This window comes from Capricornis sumatraensis, chromosome 21 (assembly GCF_032405125.1).
Source record: "Capricornis sumatraensis isolate serow.1 chromosome 21, serow.2, whole genome shotgun sequence".
Lineage (NCBI taxonomy): Eukaryota > Metazoa > Chordata > Mammalia > Artiodactyla > Bovidae > Capricornis > Capricornis sumatraensis.
The window spans coordinates 61,166,146-61,178,698 of record NC_091089.1 but is presented as its reverse complement, the minus strand read 5'-3'; the positions used below and the strand labels follow the sequence as shown (position 1 = coordinate 61,178,698).

The window sequence follows — 12,553 nt, the reverse complement described above, 5'->3', positions numbered from 1 at the left end:
TGCACCTAACCCATGAGAACCTTAGTAACCTGTGATCAAGCTGTCTTTTCTCCTCCACGGGAAAGCTGCAGAAACCACGGGTTTGTTAGAGGCTGGACATTACAACCTCGTTTCTGGGCAGCGACCACTGTGGCTCGCTCAGCGGGGCACGTTTATGTCAGGAGTTACTCTTTAACAGGCAGGCACTGAAACGCCGAATGGGCAACCAAGTGTGAAGATGCAAAGGCCTACGAGTTACACGTGGGAACACCAGCTGAACTGATTAAAGGCCCCGCAGCCCCGGGGTTTCAGGAGACCTCTTAGCCTTGCGTTAACCAGCCGGCCGCAGGCCCGTGATGAACCGGCCCCTTCAGTGTCTCACCTGATCCTCCAGGAGTTTCCAGCTTTCGCCTGTGTGCATGGTGTGAAACAGCATTAAAGCAAGAGGGTTTTTTTTAATTAATTTATTTAATTGGAGGCTAATTACTCTACAGTGTTGTGGTGGTTTTGCCATACATCGACATGAACCAGCCACGGTGTACATGTGTCCCCCATCCTGAGCCCCCTCCCACCACACCCCATCCCCCTAGGTTGTCCCACAGCACCGGCTTTGAGTGCCCTGCTTTATGCATCGAACTTGGGCGGGTAATCTGTTTCACAGTCCTCGGAAAGGGCTGACCAGAGCTCGCTACTTGTTTGACCGGAGGGCTAAGGGACTGGAAACAGACACTCTCTGGTTTCAGGCTGGGGCCGCCTTCACCTCCTGCGTCCTCCCTTCTACGAAGGAGATGGGGCGCGGGGGCGGGGCGGCGGGCAGTGTAGACGCTCGATGGGCGGGAGGAAAACACGGGCCTGACCCGCGTCCTTGGAAGCCAGCCCACCACGGGAAGGAGGCGTGTTAAGCCCTCTGCCCCCCGCCTCCTCCCCCGCCCCGGCTCTGCGACCCCGGGGTAAAATGCCAGCGGCCGCCCGCGCTCCGCACGCCGCGCGCGGCGCCCAGCGGAGGAAGGGGCCGGCGGGGAGGGCACCGCCCAGAGCCGAGCGGAGCGCGTCCGTTTGTCCGGCGTGAGCCTCGGAAGCGACACCGCCCGGACCCCGCGGGCCCCGCGTCCCAGCCCCGCTGCCCGGCTGGCGCCCCTGCACCCCAGCCCCGAGCCAGACCCCCCAGCCGCCCCGAGCCCCGCAGCCCTGCGCGGCGCGCAGGTGGCCCCGAGGCCCCCGGCCTCGGGCGCCCCCCGCCGGGGACAGGCAGGCGGCGGCGCGCGCGGAGGAGCCGGGCGCAGGGCTGGAGAGGCGGCCAGCGCCGCCAAGAAGCCGCGAGCGTCCCCGATGGTGCCGCCGCCTCCGAGCCGGGCAGGGGCGGCGAGGGGCCGGCTGGGCAGGAGCCTGGGTCCGCTGCTGCTGCTCCTGGCGCTAGGACACGCGTGGAGCTACCGCGAGGAGCCGGGCGACGGCGACAGGTTCGCGCTGCGGGTCCCTGCTGCGTGCGCTCCCGGCTCCCGGGCGCAGGCGGTACCCTCTCCCCATCCCATCCCGCCGGTGCCCCGCGCGCTGTCGGTTTCCCCGGGCGCTCACCCATCCTGGGTTAAGGAAAGAGCTTCGTAGACTCCGGGGTAGGCGCCTCCTCCGCGCGCCCACCCCGGGCTCCCGCATCCGGGGCTCGGGGCTCGGTGACACCGCGCGCCGCCCTCCTGCCGCCGTCAGTGTCCCGCTTCTGTACTTCTTTCTCCTGGGGGCCGGTTCGCTGCGTGGGACCCTCGCCGGGCCCGGACCTCGGGGTCCTCCCCGCGTCCGCGCTCGGGGACCGGCGCCGCCTCGGCGCGCGGAACGCGGATGACCGGCGCGCATTGCCGGCCACTCTCGCGCGGAGCGGCCAACCAAGCTCCCCTAACTTTTTCAGAGAAATCTGCTCGGAAAACAACATCGCCACGACCAAGTATCCGTGTCTGAAGCCTTCGGGGGAGCTCACTACGTGCTTCAGGTAAGCCCCGGGGCTCGGCTGACCAGGCTGGCGCGCGCCCGAGCTGGTCGGGGAGGCGGCGCCCGCAGGAGGGGCCTGGAGACGCGCTCGGGGACCGCGGCCACCGGTGGGGTGCTCTGTCCTCTCTGGTGCAAACTTTATTTTTTTCTTGTGTGTGTGGTTTCTGAGCCTGAGCAACCACGCGCAACTGAGTGTCCGCACCTGGAGTTTCTGCTCTCAGAACCCGAAGGCGGTGGTTTTCCGCTCCCCGGGATGCTGGCGTGGTGGTTGGAGGAAAGGTTGCCAGTTTCATGAAGAAAGGGGATGGGACTGTGGGGTAAGCGGTGCGGCATAGCGAGGCATAGCCAAGATGAGTGGCTCCGATTGCGTTTTGTTTTGAACATAAAGTCAACAAGGAAATCCTTGGTCCTCGGCTCTCTGTCGACCTTCTGCCGGGACAGAGTGTAACTTTGTCACGGCCTCTGGGCGGGCGGTGGATAAGGTTGTTCCGTAAAAACCAAAAGCCTCAAGGTGGTTGAGTCACAGAAGAGGATCCATCTTCCTGAAAATTCGGTCCGCAGATCGCCTGGGTGCTTGTTAAAAGCAAATGTGATGAGAGCCAGGGCGTCTGATCGGAAAACTGCCCCAGGCGGTTCTGAGGGAACTCAGTGTTCCCTGCGCGTGCAGCTCTCTGAATGTGAGGAGCGGTTCGTTGTCACCATAGGGGACCACGGGCAGTGTCCCCGTGCCTTCACCAGAAGGAGGCACGCACCCACAAAGACTTGTGAGTTGCCTGCGTTTTAAAGGTATACTGTTCGAGGTCCAGGGATGACACACTCCCAGCAGATTCTATCTCCTCGATTCCTGTACTGTCTAGGTGCCAGAATCAATCCTGGGCAGTACAGGATAACAGGGTAATCCTCAAAAGTGAGTTTGAAAGAGAAGGAAGTTGCCCTAATGATGTGGTAGCAGATGATTCCCCATGGTCTCAGCTGCAAAAAGCTGCACATGCTCTAAGGCCCAGGTGTGGGTGGTTTCAGGGCTGGTGAAAAAGCACCGCCAGCTACATCACAGACCACACTTTAGAAATCTGCTGGTGACAGAATGACAGTGATCACTTCAGGGAGGCAACAGTCCTGGGAATCCTTGGGAAGGGATTCTCTGAGCCGTGGGCGGTAAACACTACACAGAAATGTGAATTAGTAGGGAAGACTGGAGTGTGGTTCAGTTGGCAGGTAAAGTCTTGGAGAAGTTAACAGGTAAGCAAGGTCTACCCAGCCGGGGACCTGAGCTGGTGGTGGCGGCTTCAGGACTCTGCCTGGCTCCAGCCCTGGATTTCATCCACACTGTTTCTTAGGGTGCATTTCCCCCTATCACCACAACATAAAACCTTGATTTAACATGGAATGTGTCCCTGAGATGGTTTGCTCATTATTTGGTCCTTGAAAGTCAGGCTGCCCATAAGTCAATGACAGTTACAGAATGCATGTCCAATTTTCAGAAACCGTGAGCGCCTGATTAGCCTTCTAAGCTGATTTCATTTGTTACGCTGTTACTGCCATTTCCACAGCACCTCCCCCACCCCCCAAACTTTGGAAAACAGTGGGATGTTTTTTCCTACACTGAGACTCTCACAGGAGACATGAGCAGTGTCTTGATGTGTTTTCATTAACGGCTACTCAAACGACCTGTGAGAGCTAACAAAAAGGATATCTTCCCAGGAGAAAAGAGCTTGGAGGGATGGGAGGATGTTTTCAGCTGGAGAAAATGGTCCCTGTGAATATTGTCTCTCTGGTTTTCCTCTCAGAGTTCTAAGTGTACTTCACTGACTTCACACAACCTCCATCGTTCAGTAACTCCCTGGAGACAGTCAGCTGGAAGCTGCTGTCCCTGAACCCCGAGGACGGAGGGACGCTGTGTACTGATTGGTTTGTGAATCCTGTCGTCTTGGCCCTGGAGACCCTTGCTCCTCCTGGTGTGGTCTGGAAATTGGCATCATCTGGGAGCTCATATTGTCTTGGGGCCCTGCCCAGCTCTCCTGATCCAGAACTTGCATGTTAATGAGATGTGCATTAAGGCTTGAAGGGCTGCCATGGAAACCAGTGTCTCAACGAGTGTCACGGTGCAGACCCATTTGGATAGATCCTCAGGAGCTCAGAGGCCTCCACAGTTGAGCGGGTAGTTAGCCCTTCTACCACACTGACATAAAACCAGAGACAGAGCCAGCCTTCCGGGAAGCTGGACTCATTAACTGTTGGATGACCCTTAATTAAGCTGAGGAAAGTGTGTCTGACTGCATAGAATCTCAGTTTTAACAGAAGTCTCTTGTGAAAGGATTTTTGCGCAAGAGAATGAGTCCCAGAAGTCACTCCTGAATTGTAGAAAGTGATTATTTTTTAAACACTGACTTTTGAAAAATCATTGGCATGGAGGATGAGTTTAATATTAAATAAGTAAACGGATATTGTAGATGTGAGTTATGAATCTGATCTTCCATTACTCCTGAAAGTATATGGAGACTTAAGTATCATAATATGGGAAAGAGAATGATGGGGTGGGAATAATATTTGTCCTGGACCCCGCCACTACCTGCGTACAGCTGTTTTCCATGGTTTCACCTAAGCAGCATCTTTCCACTTTAACCTTATATTAAATGACAGCTGGAGGATTTACAGTATGTTCAGCACAGTCCTCTGCACTTTATGTACATATAGCTCTAATGTTCAAAGCCACTCTGTAGCGTGCGGGTGTCTGTTTTACAGAGGGAACTGAAGCTCTGGGCTTTAGTCCACTTGCCCAGAGTCACAAAGTTAACACACGTGAGAGCCCAGGTTTGTCTGACTTCAAAGCCTGGGCCCTTTCATCATCCTGGAGGTGTCTACAGATGAGCCTGAACTTCCAGATCTGAGATCTAAGTAAGGAAGACTAGAAATTTAAATAGACACGAACGCAAGCAGTTGGTAATGCCAGCGTCCGCCGTGACCACAGTGGTTTTCTGAGTTACCATTGCCCTTGATCTGTCTCAAACAATTGACTTTATATTATCATTATACACAGAATTGGTTCATGCATGGAGAGCTTTCCTTCCTTGTAGGATTTCTTTCATCTTAATCGCATTCTCTGTCTCTAGAGACTCTACCCCATTGTGCTTTGAGCCAAGTCCCTGAAGTTGATGAAATTCTGAATGAATGCCTTTGGCAGCTTAAAGGACACGTTCGCTCGGTGTTATAATCTGACATACGGCAGAGCATATCTTTTACCAGCAGTTAAGATTTCACGGTTGGTGTGACTTATCTCGGCTCTAAATTTATTCTACCCAAAAGCACATAAAGTTATGGTATTTTCCCTCTTGTGGCTATTAGTTTTTTTCCTGCTCCCAAACCATGTAATTTTTAAACAAAATGTTTGGGTTTACTTTTTGTTATTTAATTGCTAAGTCGTGTCTGACTCTTCGCTCCATAGCCCTCCAGGCTCTCTGTCCATAGGATTTCCCAGGCAAGAATACCAGAGTCGGTTGCCTTTACCTTCTCCAGGGGATCTTCCTGGAACAGGGCTCAAACCTGGGTCTCCTGCATTGGCAGGTGGATTATTTTTACAGCTGAACCATTGGGTCTCATCAGCAAAACGACATGTTAAAAGCTTTTTTAAAACCAGAAAATACATTTGAGTGTGGGAAACATTAAGACATGAACTTGAGTCTGTATCCAATAAGCATGCTAGTTAACACTTTGGATACATGAGCCGATTACGGATTTGAGCATCTAATATGTGCTTAAAATAGTCCTAGAAAACACGTAAGCAGCCTCTGGTCAAGTTTTCCAGAATTGGTTTTTTGACCAAGGACTGTAACTGTAACCAATATACAGTGTACATGACTGAGTTCAAAGTTGTGTAGTTTAGATTATCAGTGATGGGGGAAGAGATTAGAAGCAGCTAGGAGTGGCTTTATGGACTTGGTTGTTTGTAAGTGATTTTTTTTTAAACAGAAGCGTTTGTGTTTAAGTTGCATTAGCTCTGATCCTCAGCTTTGTGGTTCACAGACCTCCAGTGGGGGCCTCAGCTCTCTGTCCCGTCAGTGGTGTCTCATTAGGGTCACGTTCCCGTGGGAAATAATGACACTGGGATGCAGAAACTCCCACTTCAAGATAGTGCAGTAGCATCACCAAATCCTGTTAGATTGTGGAAGTTAACGTGGTATTTCTGCAAATGTGTTTACTTGGAAATTGGAGATCAAGGAGGTCGCTTAATTAGAGCAGCAATACCAGACAGAGAGCCCAGGACTGTAGCTAAGGCTCCATTGGAGGCAAGGCTGGAGAATATCCTCTCTGCCAAGTCCCTGATCCTACACAGGGCTTTGTGTCAAACATGCATAGGATAAAAAACCCGTGCCCCGGTTTGAACTCAGGCTCTACCGCTTGTTCTATAACCTTGAGCTTTCCTCGGTCTCTGTTTCACTTTTCTCCTTGGAATGCACGAGGACTGTGTTAGAACTGGAGTGACAGGGTTACAGGGGCGACGGAAGGAGCCAGGGCACGCAGGAAGCCCTCGACGGACGCCGCCCCTCAGGCCCGCTGCTTGTGTGTCCCCTCCTCCTGCGTCCTGAGTGCTCTGTGGACACCTGCTGAGTTTTGAACTTGACAGTCAAAATTTTTCAAAGAGCAAATTCAGACCATAGCCAAGAACCCTGAGGGTGTTTATACAGCAGTCACACGTCAGTTGTTTTTAGATGCTTTTCCAAATGTAGGCTAGCCCAGAAATCTAGTGCCTTGGGAAAATTACAAAAAGAGTATCTTTTGCTTCCTCCCTCCTAAATGACTACACGATGTTCTCAATTCATGTAACTATAAAAGCAGGCGGGAGGCATAGCTACCTCCGTTTTAGAGGCGCGTAGAAGGCTGCTGTCTGTCCAGGGTCATGAAGGGACTTATTGGCCGAGACCAGCAGTCAGGTCCTCAGCCCAGTTCTGGTCTCTGCCTTCTGCCTCCCATCCTGTGGCCAGCATAGCTCAGGACCCACTCCCAGGGTGGCTCTGAGTAACTGTTGGAAAGAGCACTGTATCTTTCTGACGACCATCCGTATTCTTATCATAAGGAGGAGGCGGTCCCAGTGTCGAAGAACAGAGCAGGGGACAGGTGGGCGTGGCTTCGTGCCAAGCCGCCAGAACCGCAGATGTGTTGGAGGGAGCCTCTTGCTCCCGCTGGATGATTAGCTTGTGAAGCCCCTGAATCGTCTGTCCTCTCATCCGCAACTGTAGCCTCAGAGGCTCATCCTCCGCCTGGACAGTCCACGTGGATTGTCTCCATGCGCACGAGTGGACGAATGTTAATGTTACCAGTAAGCAAAGAAATGTGATCTGTCTTTTAGGTCTTCCCAGAACTCTGTTGCTATCAGAGTATGTCTCCTTTTCTAGCCTTTTTTTTTTTTTTGCCTTCTAGAAACCGGATTGCTTGCCCCTCTGAGATGCTGCCATTGTTTGCATGAGTTCCCACCCTGACCTGCTTCACTTCAGTTGCAGACGTGTTACGGGAGCTGACTCGGGCAGGCCTAGCTCACTCCATGAGCTTGTTACTTTAACTAATAGCTGAAGAGGATGTGCGCAGTTCCACCTGGCGTGAAGCCCCGTGGACGCTGGTTTGGAAGCGGTGCTGGGTCACAGCTTTAAAGGGGATCTCCCTCCCTCCCACACCCTGTTATGTAGCTTGAGCAGGTGTCCGGGGTGGGGAGGAGCCGTCGTGGAGGATGCTGGCCCAGGCAAGGTTCTGTCTCACTTTTCACTCATTCTCTACGGATCAGGACAAAACGATAGGAAACAACGGACCAGTGAACTTGACCACGAGAGGCCTTGCAGTCACCAGTGTCCTTTGGGACCAGGTCCAGGTGCTATTCACTGTCCCCAGAGTTGTCGACGCCTGACTTTGTATATTCACTTCACTCCCTCTTTTCTAAGTGAAGCTGGGAGGCGGCTGCACCCGGAAAAAGCAAGTGCTCTCTCTTCTAGAGCACCCCGTCTCCTTAAGTGGTACTTTGCCTTTCAGTTGGCAGTTTAAGTGTCAGCCATACAGCTTGTGCACATTTAACTATCCTCCTGCGTGATGGGGCCCACGCCACTTCAGTGCGTTAAAGGAGCTGCGGATTCAGGCCATGGCTGACTATCTGGAGAACCAAGGTCTCTGTGCAGTCTGTTTGCCTTTTTATTTTTTTCTGCTTGTTTGTTTGTTTATTGCTTATTATTTGGAGGATGAAAAGGTAATCAGCCGTACCATCTGCAGCTTCTCTCCTGCCAAGCCAGGTTCTTTTCTGTAAAGTCATTTACCAGTTTCAAAGTTTCACCAACAATTTCGTTCACTTACTCAGAGCTTACTACGTGCTTCAAATATGTATGTGGTATATAATCAGGAGTTGTTTTTACTCTGAAAAAAATATACGTGAATAAGGCAGGAAAAAAAAACAAAACCCGAAATCTCTGCTCTCATGGAATGCATGGATTTTAATTCCATTTATTTTTCAGTGAAGGGATTTCGAGCCGAAGATGTCCTTGGGGACGTTTATAGGATGATTATCTTTGGCACACAACCGATGTCACATTTGGGGAGCTAAAAGCTTAATTTCCTGTGGCCCAGCTGTATCCTTTCAGCAAGAGAAGTCCCGCCGTTCCAGGCCAGGGACCCGAGAAGCTGGGGATAGTGGTGACTTACGTGTTTATTTTTCCGCTAGCGGGAAACTAGCACGTGTGGCAAGCCCCTTGCTTCTAAGAATTGCTGGAATGTGAAGCGTTACGAAGAGAAAGTGAATTCTCTGGCCATGTCCTGCGAGGCAGCATCAGAACTGACCACCTAGGAACAGATAGCTCGTAGGGACCCAGTTCACCTCAGCAGGGTTGCCCCACGCTTCCCAACAGTGACTGTAAGCAGAGTGTCCCTAGAAGGCAAACCCCTCCTGCTTCCCTGACTCTCCTAATAATACAGCCCAGGTCTGTGTTCATGAATGTTTCTAAGCCTTTTGGACAGTCTGTTTTCAGTCTGTGGAGGACAGAGCCACATTACGTCTACATATTTAATTTCAAGCAAAGGACAGGCTTCTCTGGTGGCTCATGGTAAATAATCTACCTGCAACGCAGGAGTCGCTGGTTCGATCCCTGGGTGGGGAAGATACCCTGGAGAAGGAGATGGCAACTCACCTGAGTATTCTTGCCTGGAGAATCCGATGGACAGAGGAGCCTGGCAGGCTGCAATCCATGGGGTTGAAGAGAGTCAGACACGACTTAGCCACTGAACCACCGCCACTAAGCAGAGGACATCTTTCTGCCTTCAAGGTGTGATCCGTGTGAGTCAAAAGCAGGCGCCAGAGTTTGGAAGGGTGGATATGTTGCCTCCTCATTCGGGGTGTTAGAATGTGAACTAGGTCATCTTTCCGTGCCCTTTGTGACTTCAGAGACTTGAACCACACCCATTCTAGCCTTATCCGTTCTCCGCCTTCACACCGCTTGCCCACTACCCTGGGAGTTTCCCTGGCATTCGCCCCTGCTGGAGTGAGGCCCTCATTCATAGTCTTCTTGGAATGGCAGGGGCATCGGCTAGCCCAGTGGCTGCTGCTGCTGCAGAGAACTGGCGGGAAGCCGGAGGGCCCTCTGCACTGCGATCTGGCTCTGGAAATTCCGTATGAAGCAGGGATTGGTCTTTATGCAGCCCATGATCTAAGAATATTTTTTAAAGAAGAAATTCTGGCTGAGCTGGATCCGTCTGCTGCGAGGGCTTTCTCTGCTGTGGTGAGCGGGGCTCCTCTCCAGGTGAGACGTGCCGGCTTCCCCCGCAGTGGCGTCTCTTGTCGCCAAGCACGGGCTCTGGACACGCCGGGCTCGTCAGTTGCCGTGCGGGCTCAGTAGTTGCTGGGCACCGGCTTAGTGTCTTCCCGGCAGGTGGAGTCTTCCTGGACCAGGGTTTGAACCATGTCCCCTGCATTGGCAGGCGGAGGATTCTTAACCAGTGGACCACTCGGGAAGTCCCGTATGTTTTTGAAAGGGTTAAACTAGGCAACAGAACTTACTTAGCCCCAAATCTCAGATATTTACCATCTGGCCCTTCTCCAGGAAAAGTCTGCCAGCTTCTGAAGAGCCATCTTAATGTGAAGGTGGGAGGGGTTTCTCCATTCGCTTATGACCTCGTCCACGGGTCTGAGTCCTCAAGGAGGTCATGTTGGGGACGTTGAGTCAGCTTCATCTTTGGGGCCTGCACTTTTGTGTGGCCATATTTTACTGTATCTGGTCTCTGGCCGAATGGTTTTGATTGTGATTTGGTTTCCTGATCTTGAGGAATCAATCATAGTTGTTGTTGAGCTGGAACTTCATTTCCAGGCTTCCCTTAAATGATTCTCCGAGTGAATGTGACTTGTCAGAAGCTGGTTTTACTGCAAGTAGTTAAGCTAACTTACTGCCGCTTGTCTACGTGTTCCCAAGTCTGGCCTTCCTCTGCCAGCTGAGTAATCCCAGGGTTGCCTTGGCGATGGCCCACCACTCCTAATTCCATACTTTGCTAATTCCCAGCTTGCACATTCATCATCACATGCTTTGACTCAGAGCCAACTCTCCATAAACTTGTGAGCTTTGAATTTCTACAGTGGAAAATTGCACATTCAAAAATCAAATGCTAGTGTATACATTCGGGTGAGGGACATATATCTAGAGGAGCCTGGGGGAATAGTCCTCTTCACTGATGAGTGCCCTCAGTCACAGTTGCAACATCTCACTTTTCCTTTTACGGCTGAAAAGTATCATAGCAGGGCTCAGTTACGCTGTGCACAGCATCGGTAGTTGAACTGTTGAACTTAAACTCTGAACTGCCTTTTAACAGTGCCATCTCTTTGATTCCATAAAGATCACAGAGACACCTAGAGAGTGATGCCTTTGGACACTGAGTGTGGGGGAAGAAGGAAAGAACTACTGAACGGGAACATTCTGAGGAGAGGGGAGCAGGCCTCGTGGTGTTTTGGAGAAAGGGAAGGAAGGAATGTTGGCACGCGCCGCCTGACATGTTAGGAAAGTAAGAAGTGCTGTGGGCGGAGGAGAGAAGAGAGACCCACGCACAAACCCTCGATAAGGGGAGCATCCTGTGGAGATGAAGCCAGGTGAGAAAAAGGTGTTTCTCAGACGCAGCACACAGTGGTGTGGAGGGCTCAGGGCACTTTCCAGTGTGATAAAAACGGTCTGTGTCCTGATTGTGCTGGTGGTCACACAGCTGCCTACATTTGTCAGAACTCCTTAAATCTGCACTTAAAAGAGATGAATCTAATCTGATATAATTATTCCTCAATAAGGGCTTCCCAGATGGCTCAGTGGTGATGAATCCACCTGCAGTGCAGGAGACCTGGGTTCCATCCCTGGGTCGGCAAGATCCCCTGGAGGAGGGCATGGCAGCCCACTCCAGCGTTCTTGCCTGGAGGATCCCATGGACAGAGGAGCCTGGCGGACCACTAGTTCATGGCGTCGCGAAAAGGGTCAGACACGACTTGGCTACTAAACAACAATTTCTCAAAACGAATTTTTATGTGTTTACTTGAAAGGTTAGTTTGCATGACGTTGGCTTTTTCCTATACACCAAGTAGCTAAATAAGTTATATTTTTTAGTCACTGAAAAAGTTTCTGTCAAAGTCACGTGGGAGCCTGTGACCTTGGTAACTGGCCACTTTAACTGACTCAGCTGAACAGAGGTTAAATGAAAGGCAGGCTAAGCTTGTGAGGGTCAACAGACGGACGAATGCAGTTTCCACAGTGTCCTGCGTGTGTTCAGCCTGTTCCTCCCGAGGCTGGAGCCCGTCTAGGAGGCGGCGCGGGGGCCAGGCTACTCCCGAGGCTGGAGCCCGTCTAGGAGGCGGCACAGGGGCCAGGCCACGACTCCCCTCCAGCTGTGCCTTCTCTCTGCTTCCACTTGGCATCACTCACGGTAACATGTCCATGCTTCACTCTGGAATTTCCCTCTAGTGAAATGGCTCACAGCTTTTGTGGTGAAAAATTGCAAGGCAGAGAGGAGGTTGGCTTCCTGGGAGGCCAGAAAGACCACAAGACTGCCCATTGGAGGCAAGGTCATTGCAAAAAAAAAAAAAATGCACTGGAATTTACTTCTGGAAGATTCTGAAAGTTTAGAGGAATCTATCAGAGAAGGCGATGGTGACCCACTCCAGTACTCTTGCCTGGAAAATCCCATGGATGGAGGAGCCTGGTGGGCTGCAGTCCATGGGGTCGTGAAGAGTTGGACCCGACTGAGTGACTTCACTTTCACTTTTCACTTTCATGCATTGGAGAAGGAAATGGCAGCCCACTCCAGTGTTCTTGCCTGGAGAATCCCAGGGATGGGGGAACCTGGTGGGCTGCCGTCTATGGGGTCGCACAGAGTCGGACACGACTGAAGCAACTTAGCAGCGGCAGAGGAATCTAGAATGTAACATCCATGAGGTTTTATCTCTGAAAAAGTTTGGCTGAAAGATTTTAATCCTGTAAAAAGCAACATTACTATTCTGTCAGTTTTCTGGAAATCACCCTTGCCCATCAGCTGGGAGGACACAGGGAGAGAGATGTTTGGAGCTGTGTATAAAATCTACGCGGGGGTCACTTAATCAGGCGAC

At 51.8% G+C, this 12,553-nt stretch overlaps 1 protein-coding gene across 1 annotated transcript in view; it reads left to right on the top strand.

Annotated features, from left to right (window-relative positions):
* Positions 1-1,291: 1,291 nt before the first annotated feature.
* The window catches only part of CCBE1 (collagen and calcium binding EGF domains 1), a 231,531-nt gene continuing 220,269 nt past the window's right edge, over positions 1,292-12,553 (top strand). The window contains exons 1-2 of the mRNA XM_068993864.1: positions 1,292-1,439; positions 1,880-1,960. Coding sequence (XP_068849965.1) covers positions 1,309-1,439; positions 1,880-1,960 — 212 coding nt within the window. The 5' untranslated portion in view covers positions 1,292-1,308. The remainder of the gene's footprint in view (positions 1,440-1,879; positions 1,961-12,553) is intronic.